Genomic DNA, 18,912 nt, shown 5'->3' on the forward strand with positions numbered 1-18,912 from the left:
GGAAAATGCATCTGCTTTTGGTGTCTACTTTTAGGAAAATAATAATTATAGGTCCACAGGATTCTGCAAAAAAACCGTACAGGGAGATCTCATGTACCCTTCACCCAGCTTCTCCCAATGGTAACGATATCAAACCAGAAAATTGGCATTGGTACAATCCACCAAACTTACTCAACTTTTACCAGGTAACATGCACTCATTTGTGTGTGTGTGTGTGTGTGTTTCTATGCAATTTTATTACATGTGTAGATACAGAATAGTTCTATTACCTCAAGTTGCCCTTTCATGGCCATACCTACCTCCCTCTGCATTCCCCCCTACCCACATTCTCTTCCCCAAGTCTCTAACCTCTGGCAACCTCAAATCTGTTCTCCATCTCTATAATTTTGTCATTTCAAGAGTTCTACTGAAATGAAATCATACAGCATATAACTATTTGAGGCTAAAGTTGTTTTGTTTTGTTTTTAACTGCATGATACCCTTGAGATCCATCTAAGTTGTTGTATGTATCAACAGTTTACTCCTTTTTATTGCTGGGTAGTATTCCATGACATGGATGTACTACTTTGTTTAACCATTCATTTATTGAAGGATATATCAATTTCCTATTTTTTGCTATTATGAATGGAGCTGATGTAAATATTCGCATTCAGGTTTTTATGTAAACATAATTTTTCATTTCTCTGGAATAATGCCTAAGAGTGCAGTTGCTGGATTATATGCTAATTGCATATTTAGTTTTATAACAAACTGCCAAACTGTTGTTCAGTGTGGCTATACCATTTTACATTCCCACCAGCTGTGTATGAGTCACTGGTGCCTACCTTAAAAAAGGAAAATTATTATCATGTCCAGGGTTAAAAAGTAATTTAGCTCCCCACAAAATAACTTATATGTGACATTTGTGACTATAACTGCAAAATTTGTTAAATTTCTAAATTAATCTTTAATCATTCCCTTTCCTTTAGAGCCTAGAATTATTAGCAATAGAACAAGGAAGAAAGGACCAGGTTAATCAATTCAATAAAACTTTAATTAGTGCATATTATGGGTAAACCACTCAATAGGCAGCTGAGATAAGAAACATGTCTCTTCGCTCCTAAAGCTTAAAATGTAGAGGGGGAGACAGTGCCCAACACAATTACATATATATATATATATATATATATATATATATATATATATATATATATATATATATATAAAACATGAGTATGTGATGAAGGCAGTTGCAGAGGTCTAGACAAACTCTCGTGAGGTATAGAAAAACTCTTGTGAGTAGCTAGTGTGGATCTTGGGGTAGTAGCAAGGGGAGGTTTTGATGAAGGGGTGAACAGCATGGATGGAGGGTTTCTAAGAGGCTGGCTTTTGAGGAGGAGCATTCTGCGGAATGGGGATATTTAGTCAGTGTGATGTCAGGGTGGGAAATCTAGTGTTGGCAATCTGTTCTCCACAGGGCCTTGTCCTCCTTTCTATCATTCTTTCAAACCACTTCTGAGAGAATGGAGTGTAAAGGACCGTGTCCAGGACTTGTGAAGCTATAAGATAAACATGGCTTTTCATCCTGGAGTGTCCATTTTGCCCAATGACTTGAAAAATATTTTTGGCATATTAAAGCACTCGTGGCTAGATCATGAATTGCTTGCAAAAGTTAGGGTTCTGCTCAAGATGGCAGAGTAGGTAAATGCTGTGCTTGCCTCTTTCATGACCACATCAAACTTACAACTAAACTATAAAACAACCTTTATTGAGAATTGCCTGAAGTCTCCCTGAACCAAATTCCTACAACTAAGGACATACAGAAGAAGCCACGGGGAGACTGGTAGGAGTGGCGGAGGCACAGAACAGACTGGTGCCACACCCATATGTGGTGGTTAAAAATTAGGAGCGAGGTGTCCCTGCCCCACATCAGACTCCCCAGCCCGTGGCTCCAGTGCTGGAAAGAAAAGTCCCCATAACTTCTGGCTCTGAAAACCAGCAGAGATTGGGGCTGAGTGAGATGGGGAATGGCTGCACTCCCAGGAGCTCCTCTTAAAGGGCCCACACATGGATTTGCTCAGTGACATACTTGTTCAGAGCTCCAGCACTGGGGCAGCAGCTAAAAGGGCGCCAGGGATACATGGGGACAAACTGAATTGTCTAGCTTCAGGACAAGGGCTGGAAGGGCAGCTTTTTCCCACACAGAAGTGTTGGCAGAAGCCATTATACCTTTGTTGAGCCCTCCCTGCCACCCAGAGTGCAGAGTCTACATCAACCTAGCTGACACCATTTGCCCCACCCTGGTACCCCATCCTACCCAACTTGTGGACCCACCCAAGCCACTTGTAGTGGCTTTTCCATACAAATGGCCTGTCTTGGCTCATGCTTCAGACTTTCTTAAAACGTCTGAAAGATTTACCAACTGCAAACAAGCAGCATCTGGCCTCAGCATGCCCTGTACCTCTTTCTAAGCAGCCCCATGCCTAGCACTAGTGGCAGTTGGTCTCGGTTTGCATTTCTTCCAGGTACCACCAAGCTCAGCACAAGTGGCGACCATTGGCAGATCACACTGTAGCTCATACCTAGTGGCCCAGAACAAGGCACAGGCAGCAGCTGACCTTGGCGAGCAGTAGAGCCCCTCACAAGAGGCCCCAGGACCAACACACCTGGTGGCCCACTTCAGACCACACCAGAGCCCCACCCAACTACCTCCACAAATGGCACACCCAAAGGGCAGACTTGGCAGGTACCAGAGCCCCAGTAATCTGAACCCTGCTCTGTAGAGTCAGCCCCTGCACAACAGCTCCTCCACTGTAGTCACAGCCAGTCCTCACAACCAATCAGATGAAGGTCAATCCCTCCCATTGATGTGCAAACAGCAACCAAGGCTCAACTACAATGGGAGGGCATATACATCCCATAAAAGGTACACGCCTGGAGCACCCAGCTTAGGTGACTGGGGAGACTGCACTACTAAGTCCTTAGTTCACCTACTACATAATACCACTCTACTAAGAACAGAAGACGTAGCACCCCTACCTAATACATAGAAACAAACACAGGGAGGCAGCCAAAATGGGGAGACAAAGAAACATGTCCCAAATGAAACAACAGAACAAAGCTCCAGAAAAAGAACTAAACGAAATGAAGATAAGCAATCTACCAGATGCAGAGTTCAAAATACAGGTTATAAAGATGCTCAGTGATCTCAGGGAGAACTTCAACAAAGAGATAGGAGACATTAAAAGGAACCAGTCAGAAATCAAGAATACAATAACTGAAATGAAGAATACATTAGAGGGAATCAACAGTAGATTAGATGAAGCAGAGGATCGAATCAGTGATTTAAAAGATAAGGCAGCATAAAACACCCAATCAGAACAGCAAAAAGAAAAAAAAAGAATCCAAAAAAGGATAGTTTAAGAGGCCTCTGGGACAACATCAAGTGTACCAACATTTGCATTATAGGGGTACCAGAAGGAGAAGAGATACAGCAAGGAATTGAAAACCTATTTGAAGAAATAATGATGGAAAAGTACCCTAACCTGGTGAAGGAAATAGACGTACAAGCCCAGGAAACAAACAAGAGTCCCAAACAAGATGAACCCAAAGAAGCCAAGATACATCCTAATCAAACGTTAAAGACAAAGAGATTCTTAAAAGTAGCAAGAGAAAAGCAGTTAGTTACCTATAAGGGATCCCCCATAAGACTATCAGCTGATTTCTCAACAGAAACGTTGCAGGCCAGAAGACACTGGCACAAAATATTCAGTGATGAAAAGCAAGACCTACAACCAAGATTACTCTACCCAGGAAAACCTATCATTTCAAGTCTAAGGAGCTTTCCAGACAAGGAAAAGGTAAAGGAGTTCATTATAACCAAACCAGTATTACAAGAAATGTTAAAGAGACTTCTTTAAGAAGAGGAAGGAAAAAAGATAAAAAATAAAAATAATAAAATGGCAATAACTACATATCAATAATTGCTTTAAATGTAAATGGTTAAATGTTCCAATCAAAAGACATAGGGCGGCTGAATGGATAAGAAAACAAGACCCTTACATATGCTGCCTACAAGAGACTCACTTCAGATTGACAGACACACACAGACTGAAAATAAAGGGATGGAAAAAGATACTCCTTGAAAATGGAAAAAACAAAACAAAACAAAAACGGGGGCAGTACTTGTACCAGACAAAATGGACTTTAAAACAAAGGCTATATAGCAAGAGACAAAGAAGAACCCAGTAATCCCACTTCTGGGTATTTATCCAAAGAAACCCAAAGCACTACTTTGAAGGGACATGTGCATCGTATTTGCATTGCAGCATTATTTACAAGATATGGAGGGAACCTGGGTGTCCACAAATGGATGAATGGATAAAGAAGAGGTGGTACACATGTGCAATGGAATAGTACTACGCCATAAAGAATGAAATCTGCCATTTGCAAGAACATGGATGGACCTAGAGGGTACTGTACTGAGTGGAGTAAGTCAGAGAAAGACAAATGCCATATAATTTCACTTATATGTGGAATCTAAAGAACAAAGTAAATGAACAAACAAAACAGAGAACATTTTGATGGTTGCCAGATTGGAGGGGGGGTTGTGGGATAGGTAGAAAAGGGGGAAAGGATTAAGTACAAATTGGTAGTTAAAACATAGTCATGGGGATGCAATTTGAAGCATTAGGGAATATAGTCAATAATATGGTAATAAATATGTGTAGTGTCAGATGGGTACTAGATTTATCGGGGTGATCACCTTGCAAGTCATACAAATGTTTAATCACTATGTTTTACACCTGAAACGAATAGAATATTGTATGTCAACTGTAATTGAAAAATAAAAAATTATTTTTAAAAAATGCAAAAATCACATGAATTTTTGAAGGAAAACCTCCAGAGTTACCTGGGGGTTTGCATTCATTCTCCTTCCCTGTTCCACAGGGTATTCCTGGCAAAGTTGAGAAGCCTTGCAGGTGAAGCCAGGTGGCACTGAGATGGTGTGGTTGAGTCTGGAGGGGTTTTTCTGATATGAAGAATTGTCCTTGGAGGTTTTGTAGTTTCACTGCCCACTTGTGTGACCTGTTGTTTCATCTGTCCTTAACACGTTGCGTACGGCGGGGTTTAAATCCCTCATACCCCTCTGTTCCGGCAGGTTTTTAAAAGAAACTACTTTAAAATGCACTCTTCTCTTTAAAGCGTAAATGCTTCTATGTCATTTATTATTTTTCTATGGAATTTTTTAGGATTTACTCACCTATGATGTTAGTAATCCCTCCTGGTGTGATACTGCAGAAAGCAGCTTCCTTTGTGCAGTGGGACACGGCAAAAATTGCATATGTACCAAGTTTCACTTCTCACTTTTTTTGATGCGCACACTTTACACACCCGTGTGTGATGTTTTTTCTTTCCTCTTCCCACTATGGGCTCCAGATGATGCGTGGCCAAATCTCCCGAGAGCCTGGCCGGATTGTCTTCCTTGGGGGCCCGCTGCGTAGGCACTTTCACAGCTGGTTCCCTATCGCCACTCATCTCACCTCCCTGTCTTGGCCTCTCACTGCTCTCTGCCCAGTCTTTTGAAATTCTCGTTATCCGTCCTTAACGCATGGCTCAGAAAAAAACGAAGATTCTCGTGATCCGTATGCAACGTGTTAAAACCCTTCAGTGGCTTGCTCGTGACTTCAGGATAAAGTCCAAATCTTCAGTATGACAGAAAAAGCCCTTTATGACCTGGCTTCTGTCAGTCTCTAGCCTCAGTCTCACCTCTATCCGTGCACCCCACCCCTCTTGCACCCAACTGTCCAGCCCACACTACTTTCAGCTCCTCAGTCTGACTCTTCAAACACTCAAACAGAATAATGGAATTCAAACTGAACAGTGGAAGCATTTGTGTCCCTTTGCAGCCTATGTCTTGCCCTCTCACCTGGATGCCTCTTATTTGTCCTTATCTTAGCTCAGATATCACTTCCTCTCCAGAAAGCCTTCCTTGACCTCTCAAGTCTACATATGTTCCCCCATCATCATCGTGTCCCATGGTACCTTGCACTTTCCCGTGACTTAGTACTCAGCACATTGTGTTGTCATTTCCTGTTTGCTAAGAGGTAGCCTCCCTAGACTGTGGTCTCCCTTGAGAACAGGGTCTGTATCTTGTTTTCCCCAGTGCCTGACACGTGGTGGGTGCTCCATAAATAAATCTTGAATGTTTGGTAAGATCCAAAGCTAGAGAACATTTGGGACTGGCGTGAGGACTGAGGAGGGATAAACAACTCAGGAGAATTATACTTCAGAAATAAAAAGAGAGGAGGATTGGGTTGATCTGACTCCCCAAAGAATTGGGAGTGAAGGGGCCAGAAGAGCCTTAAAAGGAGTAGCTTGGCTCTGATAATGTTGCAGTGAAGTCTGGAGAGAGCTGTTACTATAGGCTTTAAGGGGTTCTTAAAACTGGTAGCATCCCTGTGTTTATTATGCTGCTAACCCCTCTTGCTTTCCCTGGAGTTGTTACTGGTAAAATCACAGGCAACGCCTTTAAAGAGTCTGTGTCTATAGAGGGGGCAGGGAAAGGAAGGGAAGAAATCTTAAAACTGTGTCTTATTCCATGGCCAATTGTGTGGGATAGGAATCGGGGTGACACTAGCGGTAGATGGTGGCCTAGTCATTGGAGTTCTTGTAACACAAAAATGGGGAAGTGTGTTCGGGCATGTACTAGCACAAACCAAGTCTTAGAGCAAAGTGCAAAATGATCGCCCTCTTGGGTGACTAAATTACAAAACACTGGACCAACCAATTCAAAACAGCATTCTTCTTCCTCTGGGTTGAAGTATTCCTCTTGCTCTGGGCTGATGCAGCGTCTTGCCAAAGCTAACAGCAGAAGGTGCTTGGGCTGGCTTTCAGCCCTTAGTTGACGCCATTGTGCAAGGCACAGTCTACCATTACTGGAGGTGGTTCTAGAAGCCATCCCAAGAGAGGGGCAGTTCGCTGGCACCCTCGGGGGCAGGGATCGTATTTCTTGTCATACACATTCCCGGAGTTGGTCATCAGCACGGGCTCTTGCTGTAGTGTAGACCTGTGCTGTCCAATACAGGAGCCACTAGCCACATGTGACTATTTACATTTGAATTTAAGTTAAAGCAAATTAAAGCTCCAGTTGCTCAATCTTATTAGCCTGTTTTGCAGATGGCTAGTGGCTCCTGTGTTAGCACAGATACCGACCATTTCCATAATCCCAGAAAACTCTGTTGGACAGTGTAATATAGATTCTATATCTTCTGTCCTCACCATCCCATAGCTTTTACTTTTTTGGAGGCACACTGCCTGGGTTCAAATCCTGGCTCTCTTACTAGCAAGTGTGATTTGGGGTAAGTGCCTTCCCTCTGAGACTCATTTTTGTAATCTGTAAAATGGGTATAGTAATAGTACTACTTAAGGTTGTTGTGAGGGCTGCTATTGTATGGAAAGTATTTGGAAGGAACTGTGCCTAACCCCTAACATGGATAGAGTAAGCTATATTGTTTTTGATTATTCATCCCCACTCCCTTGCAGATTAGCCAGTATACATTGCTGGCCTCTTCCCCCACCTCACAGGACTAGTACCTAGCCCATACTTCCTGCTCCTCTGCTCTTCCCTAGAGAGATTCTTTCCAATCAAAAATGCAAAAGAAAGGGACACATTTGGCTCATTGCCAGGCACTCAGAATTGGATTCAGTACCAGTTTAAACCATGTCAAACTGCCAGACTATTTCCCTAATCCCCAATCAAAAAGTGGAGGGTCATTTTGAAGCCCCAGGGCAGCGACCTGTGGCTCTGCAGGGACAGTCTGGCATTGAAGAAGCCTGACCTTAATAGCTACAGACTAGCCATGCCAATGAATTTTAGGGAATTTCTTACCACATTAATCATCTTCAGAGTTTAGGAAACAGCCTTTCATTTGTCCATATCCTCATGTCTGCAGGGTGAGTCTGGGGAGGATTTCAGTGTGTAAATTTTAACAGGAAGCACCTTAATGCATTCTGTCTTAGGTCATCATCCAATCTTTCACAAAAAGTCCCCAAAAAATCATCTATTCAAAACCAATATATTTCCCTTTTCTTATTTTTTCTAAATTACAACAATTTTTTTTTTAATTTTATGTATGGGGTCCGTGACAATATGTGAAATAGGGTACAAAAATGAAAAAGGAATCTCAAAGATTGCTCAGTAGAGGAGTGCTTTTCATTATTTGAAACAAAAATTAATTTTCTACATAGTTTTCTTTAGTTATGTAACAGAAATGTCATGAGTGTCTTCAGTTTCTGTTTCTGGCTGTGGATGGAAAACATTCCAGGCCTGTGTGATCTGAAAACTAGCCAGGGTAGTAACTTAGTTTTTAAAAAACTGTTGTCATTCACGAACCAGTAGGGCCTACAACTAGGAAGAAAACTTGATGTACAGTGTTTTTTTTTTTAAAGGGACAAGAGCATTTTCTATATTGAAGCCTTTCTTTGCACAGCCTTTGAAGGATTAAATATATTGGACCTAAATTTTTCTTCTCTCTTTTTAAAGACCTTTTAAGAGCAGTTTTGGGTTTACAACAAAATGGAGAGGAAGGTACAGAGATTGCCCATATATCTCTCCGCCCCCCCCCCCACACGCATAGCCTCCCCATTATCAGCATCACTCACCAGAGGGCACATTTGTTACAGAGGATGAACCTGCATTGGTTCATCATGGTCACCCAAAGTCCATAGTGTACCTTAGGGTTCACTCTTGGTGGTGCACATTCTGTGGGTTTGCACACATGTATAATGACATGTATACATGATTATAGTATCATGCAGAGTATTTTCACTGCCCTAAAAATCCTCTGGGCTTTGCCTATTCATCTCTCCTCCACTCCAACCTCTGGAAATCACTGATTTTTTTTCTATATTTTTACCTTTACTAAAATGTCATATAGTTGGACTCATATAGTATGTAGCCTTCACAGATTGGCTTTTTTCACTTAAGAATATGCATTTAAGTTTCCTCCACGTCTTTTAATGGCTTGACAGCTCATTTTTAATTAGTGCTGAATAATATTCCACTGTCTGAATGTACCACAGTTTATTTATCTATTCACCTACTGAAGGACATCTTGGTTGCTTCCAAGCTCTGGTAATGGATGAATAAAGGTGCTATAAACATTCGTATGCAGGGTTTTGTGTGGACATAAGTTTTCAACTCCTTTAGGTAAGTATCAAGGAGTGGGATTGCTGGATCGTATGGTGAGAGGATGTTTGGTTTTGTAAGAAACCACCAAACTGTCTTCCAAAGTGGCGGTAGCAGTTTGCATCCCCACCAGCAGTGAAGGAGAGTTCCTGCTGCTGCACATCCTCGCCAGCATTTGGTGTTGTCAGAGGTCCGGATTTAACCATTCTAATAGGTGTGTACTGGTATCTCATAGTTGTTTTCATTTACATTTTCCTGATGACATATGATGTGGAACATCTTTTCAAGTTTATTTACCTTTTGTGTATCTTTTTTTTTAAATTTTACTTTATTAAATTTATTGGGGTGACAATTGTTAGTAAAATTACATAGATTTCAGGTGTACAATTCTGTATTACATCATCTATAAATCCCATTGTGTGTTCATCACCCAGAGTCAGTTCTCCTTCCATCACCATATATTTGATCCCCTTTACCCTCATATCCCACCCCCCACCCCCCTTACACTCTGGTAACCACTAAACTATTGTCTGTGTCTATGAGTTTCTGTTTCTCATTTGTTTGTCTTGTTCTTTTGTTGTTTTTGGTTTATATACCACATATCAGTGAAATCACATGGTTCTCTGCTTTTTCTGTCTGACTTATTTCGCTCAGCATTACACTCTCAAGATCCATCCATGTTGTCACAAATGTTCCTATATCATCTTTTCTTACCGCCGAATAGTATTCCATTGTGTATATATACCACAACTTCTTTATCCATTCATCTATCGAAGGACATTTTGGTTGTTTCCATGTCTTGGCCACCGTAAACAAAGCTGCAATGAACATTGGAGCACACGGGTCTTTATGTATAAATGTTTTCAGATTTTTTGGGTAGATACCCAGGAGAGGGATGGCTGGTTATATAGCAATTCTATTGGTAATTTTTTGAGGAACCTTCATACTGCCTTCCATAACGGCTGCACCAGTCTGCATTCCCACCAACAGTGTATGAGGGTTCCTTTTTCTCCACAGCCTCTCCAACACTTGTTACTATTGGTCTTGTTGATGATAGCCATTCTGACTGGGGTGAGGTGATATCTCATTGTGGTTTTGATTTGCATTTCTCTGATGATTAGTGATGTTGAGCATTTTTTCATATGTCTATTTGCCATTTGTATGTCCTCTTTGGAGAAATGTCTCTTCAAGTCCTCTGCCCATTTTTCAATTGGGTTGTTTGTTTTTTTGTTGTTGAGTTGCATGAGTTCCTTGTATTTTCTGGATATTAGCCCCTTCTCTGAGGCACTGTTTGCAAAAATCTTCTCCCATTCAGTTGGTGGCCTCTTTATTTTGTCGATGGTTTCTTTTGCTGTGCAGAAGCTTTTAAGTTTCATGTAGTCCCATTCGTTTATTTTAGCTTTTACTTCCATTGCCTTTGGAGTCAAGTTCATAAAATGCTCTTTGAACCCAAGGTCCATAAGTTTAGTACCTATGTTTTCTTCTATGCAGTTTATTGTGTCAGGTCTTATGCTTAAGTCTTTGATCCATTTTGAATTAACTTTGGTACATGGTGACAAATAGCAGTCCAGTTTCATTCTTTTGCACGTGGCTATCCAATTCTCCCAGCACCATTTATTGAAGAGGCTGTCTTTGCTCCATTGTATGTTTTTAGCTTCTTTGTCAAAAATTATCTGTCCATATTTATGTGGTTTTATTTCTGGGTTCTCAATTCTATTCCATTGGTCTATGTGTCTGTTTTTCTGCCAATACCATGCTGTTTTGATTATTGTAGCCCTGTAGTACAAGCCAAAGTCAGGAAGTGTGATACCTCCATTATTGTTCTTTTTCTTAAGATTGCTTTGGCTATTCGGGGTCTTTTGTGGTTCCAAACAAATCTGATGATTTTTGTTCTATTTCTTTAAAATATGCCATTGGGATTTTGATGGGGATTGCATTGAATCTGTATATTGCTTTGGGTAATATGGCCATTTTAACTATGTTGATTCTTCCAATCCATGAGCACGGAATGTCTTTCCATTTCTTTGTGTCTTCTTCAATTTCTTTCAAAAATGTCTTATAGTTTTCAGCATATAGGTCTTTCACATACTTGGTTAAGTTTATTCCTAGGTATTTTATTATTTTGCTACAATTGCAAAAGGAATTGTTTTTTGTATTTCTTTTTCTGAGATTTCATTGTTGGTATATAGGAAGGCAATGGACTTTTGTGCGTTGATTTTGTAGCCAGCAACTTTACTGTATTCGTTGATTGTTTCTAATAGCTTTTTGGTGGAGTCTTTAGGGTTTTCTATATATAGCATCATGTCATCTGCAAAGAGTGATAATTTAACTTCTTCATTCCCAATTTGGATGCCTTTTATTTCTTTCTCTTGCCTGATTGCTCTGGCAAGGACTTCCAACACTATGTTGAAAAGCACAGGTGATAGGGGACATCCCTGTCGTGTTCCTGAACGTAGAGCAAAGGGCTTCAGTTTTCTCCATTAATTATGAGATTAGCAGAGGGCTTGTCATATATGGCCTTTATTATGTTAAGGTATTTTCCTTCTATACCCATTTTATTAAGTGTTTTAATCATAAATGGATGTTGTATCTTGTCAAATGCTTTTTCTGCATCAATTGCTATAATCATATGATTTTTGTCCTTTATTTTGTTTATGTGATGTATCACATTGATGGATTTGCGTATGTTGAACCATCCTTGTGCCCCGGGGATGAACCCCACTTGGTCGTGATGAATAATCTTTTTAATGCATTGTTGTATTCGATTTGCTAGAATTTTATTTAGGATTTTTGCATCGGTATTCATCAGAGATATTGGTCTGTAGTTTTCTTTTGTGCTGTCCTTACCAGGTTTTGGTATCAGGGTAATGTTGGCCTCATAAAAATGAGTTAGGGAGTACTGTCTCTTCTTCAATTTTTTGGAAGAGTTTGTGCAAGATTGGTATTAGATCCTCCTTGAAGGTTTGGTAGAATTCACTAGTGAAGCCATCTGGTCCCGGACTTTTGCTTTTGGGAAGGTTTTGGATGACTGATTCAATTTCACATTGGTGATCGGTCTGTTTAGATTTTCCAGTTCTTCATGGTTCAGCCTTGAAGGCTATATGTTTCTAAGAACTTGTCCATTTCTTCTAGGTTGTTGAATTTGGTGGCATATAGTCCTTCATAGTATTCTTGGATGATCCTTTGTATTTCTGTGGTGTCCGTGATAACTTCCCTTTTACGTTTCTGATTTTGTTAATCAGTGTCTTCTCTTTTATCTTAGTAAGTCTAGCCAAGGGTTTGTCAATTTTGTTAATCTTTTCAAAGAACCAGCTCTTTGTCACATTAATTTTTTCTATTGTCTTTTGTTCTCTATTTCATTTAGTTCTGCTCTAATTTTTGTTATTTCCTTTCTTCTGCTGACCTTGGGTTTTACTTGTTCTTCTTTTTCTAGTTCTTTAAGGTGTAACATGAGGTTATTTATTTGGGAGTTTTCTTGTTTCTTGAGATAGGCCTGTAATGAGATAAATTTCCTCTTAAAACTGCTTTCGCTGCATCCCAAAAATTTTGGTAGGATGTATTTTCATTGTCATTTGTTTCTATGTATCTTTTGATCTCTCCTCTAATTTCTTCTTTGACCCAGTCCTTCTTTAAAAGTATGTTGTTTAATCTCCATGTATTTGTGTTTTTTCCCGCTTTCTTTTTACAGTTGATATCCAATTTCAAAGCCTTGTGATCAGAGAATATGCATGTTACGATTTCAATCTTCTTAAATTTGTTGAGACTGATTCTATGTCCCAATATATGGTCTATCCTTGAGAATGTTCCATGTACACTAGAAAAGAATGTATAGTCTGATGTTTTAGGATGAAGTGCTCTATAAATGTCCATTATGTCCATTTCCTCTAATGTGTCATTTAGGGCTACTATTTCGTTATTTATTTTCTGTTTGGATGATCTATCCATAGCTGTCAATGATGTATTTAAGTCCCCTAGTATAATTGTGTTTTGGTCAATTTCTCCCTTTAGTTCTGTTAGTAGTTGCTTGGTATATTTGGTGCTCCCTGATTGGGGGCATAAATATTGATGACTGTTATGTCTTCTTGTTGTACAGTCCCCTTCACCATTATGAAATGTCCATCTTTGTCTCTTGTTATCTTTTTCACCTTGAAGTCTGTTTCATCATTTTGGCTACACCTGATTTTCTCCGGGTACCATTCTCTTGGAGTGTCAATTTCCACCCTTTCACTTTGAGTCTAGGCTTGTCCTTGTAGCTGAGATGTGTCTCTTGGAGACAGCATATGGTTGGGTTTAGTTTTTTGATCCAATCTCCTACTCTGTTCCATTTTATTGGTGAGTTCAGTCCATTTACATTTAGGGTAATTATTGATATGTAGGGATTTCCTGTCATTCAATCTTCAGTTTTCTGGTAAGGCTGTGTCTCCATTGTTTCTTTGCCTTTTTGTTGTTGTCTATCATTTATGTGTGGTGGTATTTTATGATGTTTCCCTCTGTTTCTTCTTTTATTTCAGTATATATTTCAGTTCTGGATTTATTTTGAGTGGTTACCCTTAAGTTTATGTAAAAGAAAGTTTGATATTTAGAGTATTCCATTTTCTTCAGCACGCTTACTTTCTCCATTCCCATATTCCGTTCAGGCCTTTACTCTCCCCTTTTTGAGTTTTGGTTGCCACAAATTGTCCCTGTTGATGGTGGTCGAATAGCCTCCTTTAGTATTTCTTGTAGTGCAGGTCGTGTATTAGAAAATTCCCTCAGCTTCTGTATGTCTGGAAAGGTCTTTATTCCTCCTTCATATCTAAAGGATATCTTTGCTGGATATATTATTCTTGGCTCATGATTTCTCTCTTTCAATAGTTTGAATATTTGGTTCCACTCCTCCTGGCTTGTAGAGTTTCTGCTGAAAAATCTGATGATAATCTAATGGGCTTTCCTTTGTAAGTTACCGTCTTCTTTTCCCTGGCTGCCTTGAGGATTCTTTCTTTGTCGTTGATTTTAGACAGCTTCAATACAATGTGCCTTGGAGAAGGCCTGTTGGGATTGAGGTAACTAGGTGTTCTATTTGCTTCTTGGATTCGAGGGTCCAGTTCTGTCCACAAATTTGGGAAGTTCTCATCGACAATTTGTTTGAATATATTCTCTGTTCCTTTCTGTCTTTCTTCTCCTTCTGGTATGCCCATTATTCTTATATTCCTCTTTCTGATGGAGTCAGAAAGTTCTTGTAGAGTTCTTTCATTTCTTTTAAGTCTCAAGTCTCTTTCTTCTTCCATCTGTGTCATTTCCAGGTTTCTATCTTCGATGTCACTGATTCTTTCCTCCATCTGGTCAACTCTACTACCTAAGCTGGTTATTTCATTCTTAATTTCTTATATTGAGTTCTTAATCTCCAGAAATTATATTTGGTTCTTTTTAAAATTTCAATCTCTTTCGTAAAATGCTCATGCTGTTCTTTAATTGAGTTTCTGAGTTCATTTAACTGCCTATCTGTGTTTTCTTGTATCTCGTTGAGTTTTTTCAGAACTGCAATCTTGAATTCTCTGTCATTTAGGTCACATATTTCTGTATCTTTAAGTGCCTTTTCTGGAGATTTTTCACTTTCTTTCTGAGCTATCTTGTTGCCTTGGTTATTCATGGCAATTACTGGTTTACTATTTCTCTTCCTAGACATCTACAGGAGTGGCTTCTGCAACAGGTTGATAAGAAGCTGTGTTTCTTTTCTTTTCCAGTAGTTGTTGGTAGAATGTTTTATTTTTTCTCCAACTGCAGCTTATTTTTCTTCTCCCACACGGTAGTGCTATGTTTTCTCTGCACTATTCCAGCTTCTCACACAATGGGGGGATTCCCTTGGAGACGGGCTTCTCCTCTGTTAATAGTTCATCTATGTCACAGCGCGCAGTGTCCCGGTGGGTATGCGGAGAGCTTTTGATGTTCCAAAGCTCTTCCAGCTCCTGATTCAGAGCCCGTATGTTTCAGCAGTTCTGTTTACTCCTGCAGGGATCCGCCCGGATAGGTGGGGCCAGGGGCTGGGTGAGTTGTGAGAGGTGGCCCAGAGCAATGGCGCCGACCACCACCACAGCTGGTCCTGCTTCCACAGCTCCCTCCCTTTTACCAGAACTAGTTGGGCTGCGAAGTTGTGTCTGTGGTCCACAGTTCTCAGAACAGCAAATATTCTGTTCTTTGCTCTGACACTGCTACTGTTCTGTTTCTAGCATTGGGCAGGTGGGGGCGGGGCGAGCTCTGGGAGGGGAGTGAGGGGGCGGCTAGTCTCAGTGCCTAAGGCTCCCTTCTCTGTTCGGCCGTGAGGGCTTAAACCACTGTTTTCAGCCTTTTTCCCTCAGTCTTTTCTCCGAGGCCTCTGCTATGAGCGTTGGGTTCAGCCGTGTTATATGCTGCCCCCTCAGCCCTGTGGAGCCCTAGTGGAGCCCAAGCAGTCCGAGTTCTTCCCTCTCCCGCAGCTGCGGTAGTTGCGGGAAGCATCAAGCTCGGAGCACTGAGCTAGGTCTGCATCCTGCTCCCGCGCTGCTCCGTCTCCGCACTTCTCCCTCTCCTCCTCCCCTGCTCGCATGATTCTCCCACTTGTAGGTGACTACGGTAGTCGGCCTCTTTGTCTTGCCTGTCTGCTGTGCAGGGAGTTTTTTGTGGAGTTCTTGTTGTTCGAATTGTTGTAAGTTCCAGTGGAGCTTTACAGAGGCTCACCTCACGCCGCCATTTTTCTTCCGGAGTCCACCTTCTGTGTATCTTTGGTGAGGAGTCTGTAAAGGCCTTTGGTCCATTTTTCATTTGGGTTGTTTGTTTTCTTAGTGTTGAGTTTTAAGTGTTCTTTGTATATTTTGGATAACAGTCCTTTATCAGATGTATCTTTTACAAATATTTTCTTGCAACCTGTGGCTTGTTTTCTTATTCTTTTGATATTGTCTTTTGCAGAGCAGAAGTTTTTAATTTTAATGAAGCCTAGCTTATGAATTATTTCTTTTATAGATCATACCTTTGGTGTCATAGCTAAAAAGTCATTATTCTACCCAAATTCATCTAGGTTTTCTCCTAGGTGTTTTATAGGTTTGAATTTTCCATTTAGGTCTGTGATCCTTTGTGAGTTTAGTTTTGTGATGAGTATAAGATCTGTGACTAGATTATTCTGGTGTTTTTTGTTTGTTTGTTTGTTTTTTTGCATGTGGATGTCCAGTTGTTCCAGCACCATTTTTTGAAGACTGTCTGCTCCCTTATATGGCCTTTGCTCCTTTTTCAAAGATAGGCTGACTATATTCATGGAAGTAGATCTGAGTTTTATAAAACCTGATTTGTAGCAGAATCCCCTGGAGAATTGCTGTCAAAATGATGATTCTTAGGCCCTGGGCAAAGCCTTCTAAGTAGGATCCTCTGGGAGAAGGGTTGAGGAATCTGCATTTTAAATGACTACAGATGATTGTGAGGCAACAGGTCAAGGGTTTGGAATTCTTTACCCTTAGTTCATTTTTTAAATCGTTTCCCTTTTCTGCAGAACTTTTGCACACCTCCCATTGTGGTTGATGATGTAAGGCTTGACTCTGTGTCTTCTGCCAGTTATTACAAAACAGATAGCCTAGAAAAAATAGTGTAATGAGCACATGCTATCTGCCTGCACTGTGCTAGGTGTCAGTGATCATTGAGGAAAGGTATGTGTAGAGGTTTTCGAAACAGGAAATAAGATACCAGTAGTACTGGTTATGGAACACATTTAAAGCCACACAGTGAAGTAAGACACTTAGAAAGCCAGTGTGTTCTGGAACACTGTTCTGGCAGTGATCGGAGGGAACTAATAATGAAGGTCCAAGAGGTCAATCTGGAGAAGATATGAAGCCTGAAGTGATTAGGACATGAAACAGGGTTAGGGCAATGGAAATATTGTAGGAGAGAATGCAAGAAGCTTTGCAAAGGATGAAATAACAGAATTTGTTACTAGAATGTAGGGAAAGGAGGGAGGAAAGGTGATTTCAAAGGCTCTAATCGAGGAGCCCAGAAAAAATGAGCTATAACTGATGGAAATTGGGAAGGTTAGAAGAAAAGGCAGTTTGTCAAGGGAGAGGGGACACATGTTTTGGATGTTGAATTTGTGGCAAGAGTGGAACACTCAGATGGAGCACTTAGAAATCTGGGACTGGATCCAAGGTGAGAGAGCAGGACTAGGAATCCCCAGCATAGAAAGTCTAGTCGAGAGATGGAAGTGATAAGCTGGGGGTGAAGAGATGAGGGAGTTAGAAATAGAGAGGAATGTGCAGAGGGCTGAGGATTGAATGGGAACCCTCTGAGAAGAGGAGAAAGGACAGGGGCAAGACAAGAAAACAAGGAAGGAGCAGACATAGGGACCAGAGGAGAACCATGGACTTCAGCAGATGGGGCATTTTCAAGAAGTGCAAAATTTCTCATCCTGGCCTCATAACATCTTGTATACAGAAGAGGAAAAAGAGTCAGGATCCCTATAGTTTCCATAGCTATTGAAAGTACCAATGTTCCTCAAAAAGGAACATTCATTTCTGCCTAGAGTATGAAATGGTGCCACATAAAATCGGGTTTAGGAAAAGCTATCTTACCATATTGCAAATACTGCTTTTCATGGACATCTTCAGTCATTAAGAACAAACAAACTTCTGCTTTTGTTTCTTGAATGCCTTGTTAAAAATAATGCAGACCCCAATAAATTTAATAAAATAAAATTTTAAAAAAATTAATGCAGAAGATTGTCTCGTTTTATCTTGTAGGCACAGCAGCCTGGGAAAAATTCTTCAATGTGAAGACATCTATACAGCAGGTCAACACATTGGTTGTTCCTTTGCTCTGAATAAGTTGAAGGATTCCAGTTTCGACCAACACAGTGTCCAAGTAATGGTCAAGGATAATGCAGGAAAAATTAGACCATCCTTCAATATAGTACCTTTAACTTCTCATGGTAAGTTTGGGCAATCAACACAAATAATAAAAAAATGATGATTTTGGTTTTAAGATCTTTCCAGAAACACACACACACACACACACACACACACACAGAAACAAAACAAAAAAACAAAAAAAACCTGTTGTGTTTATATACCTTTCTTTGATCCTTTTTAAAGAAGCAAGCTTGGGAATTCTATATTAATTGAGCACGTGCCACATGCTTTCTCCTTATTTACTTATGAGTACACTGAGCCTGAAAGCAAGCAGTTAGTTTTAGAACCAAGATGTGAACCCAGGCTCTCTGACTCATAAGATCTACTCTCTTTTATTTGTAATATTTGACAGGATGCTGCTGCAGAATAAATATGATCAAATATAGCTCCTGAATAATCTACCTCTTAGTTTAAAAAAGCTTAGACTGGCGGTTGAGTGATCATGGGGTGATACTCAAACTACCTGCCATTCTGGGTGCCCAGGCACTGATCAATCAGAACAACCAGTGCAGCCAAGTGTTAGCTATTAGAAAGAGTCCTCCACTTGAAAACAAAATATCTGTTTGAGGTCTTAGCTTCTTCACTTTGGAAAAGGTGTATAAATTCTTTTTAAGTGTTTCCTTACCTATAAAACGGGGTACATAGTCCTTAACCTCAAAGGATTGTGCAGTTGACCCTTGAACATGAGTTTGAACTGTGTGGGTCCACTTATATACATGGTTTTTTTTCAGTGAATCCGTTTAGTACTGTAAATGTATTTTCTCTTCCTTATAATTTTCTTAATAACATTTTCTTTCTCTGGCTTACTTTATTGTAAGAATATAATATAAAGTACATATGCAA

At 40.2% G+C, this 18,912-nt stretch overlaps 1 protein-coding gene across 1 annotated transcript in view; it reads left to right on the top strand.

The window, feature by feature from the left end:
* The window catches only part of IL13RA1 (interleukin 13 receptor subunit alpha 1), a 72,281-nt gene that overhangs the window by 14,029 nt on the left and 39,340 nt on the right, over positions 1-18,912 (top strand). Inside the window, exon 5 of the mRNA XM_074323313.1 lies at positions 17,902-18,089. Coding sequence (XP_074179414.1) covers positions 17,902-18,089 — 188 coding nt within the window. The remainder of the gene's footprint in view (positions 1-17,901; positions 18,090-18,912) is intronic.

This window comes from Rhinolophus sinicus, chromosome X, assembly GCF_036562045.2.
Source record: "Rhinolophus sinicus isolate RSC01 chromosome X, ASM3656204v1, whole genome shotgun sequence".
Classification (NCBI taxonomy): domain Eukaryota; kingdom Metazoa; phylum Chordata; class Mammalia; order Chiroptera; family Rhinolophidae; genus Rhinolophus; species Rhinolophus sinicus.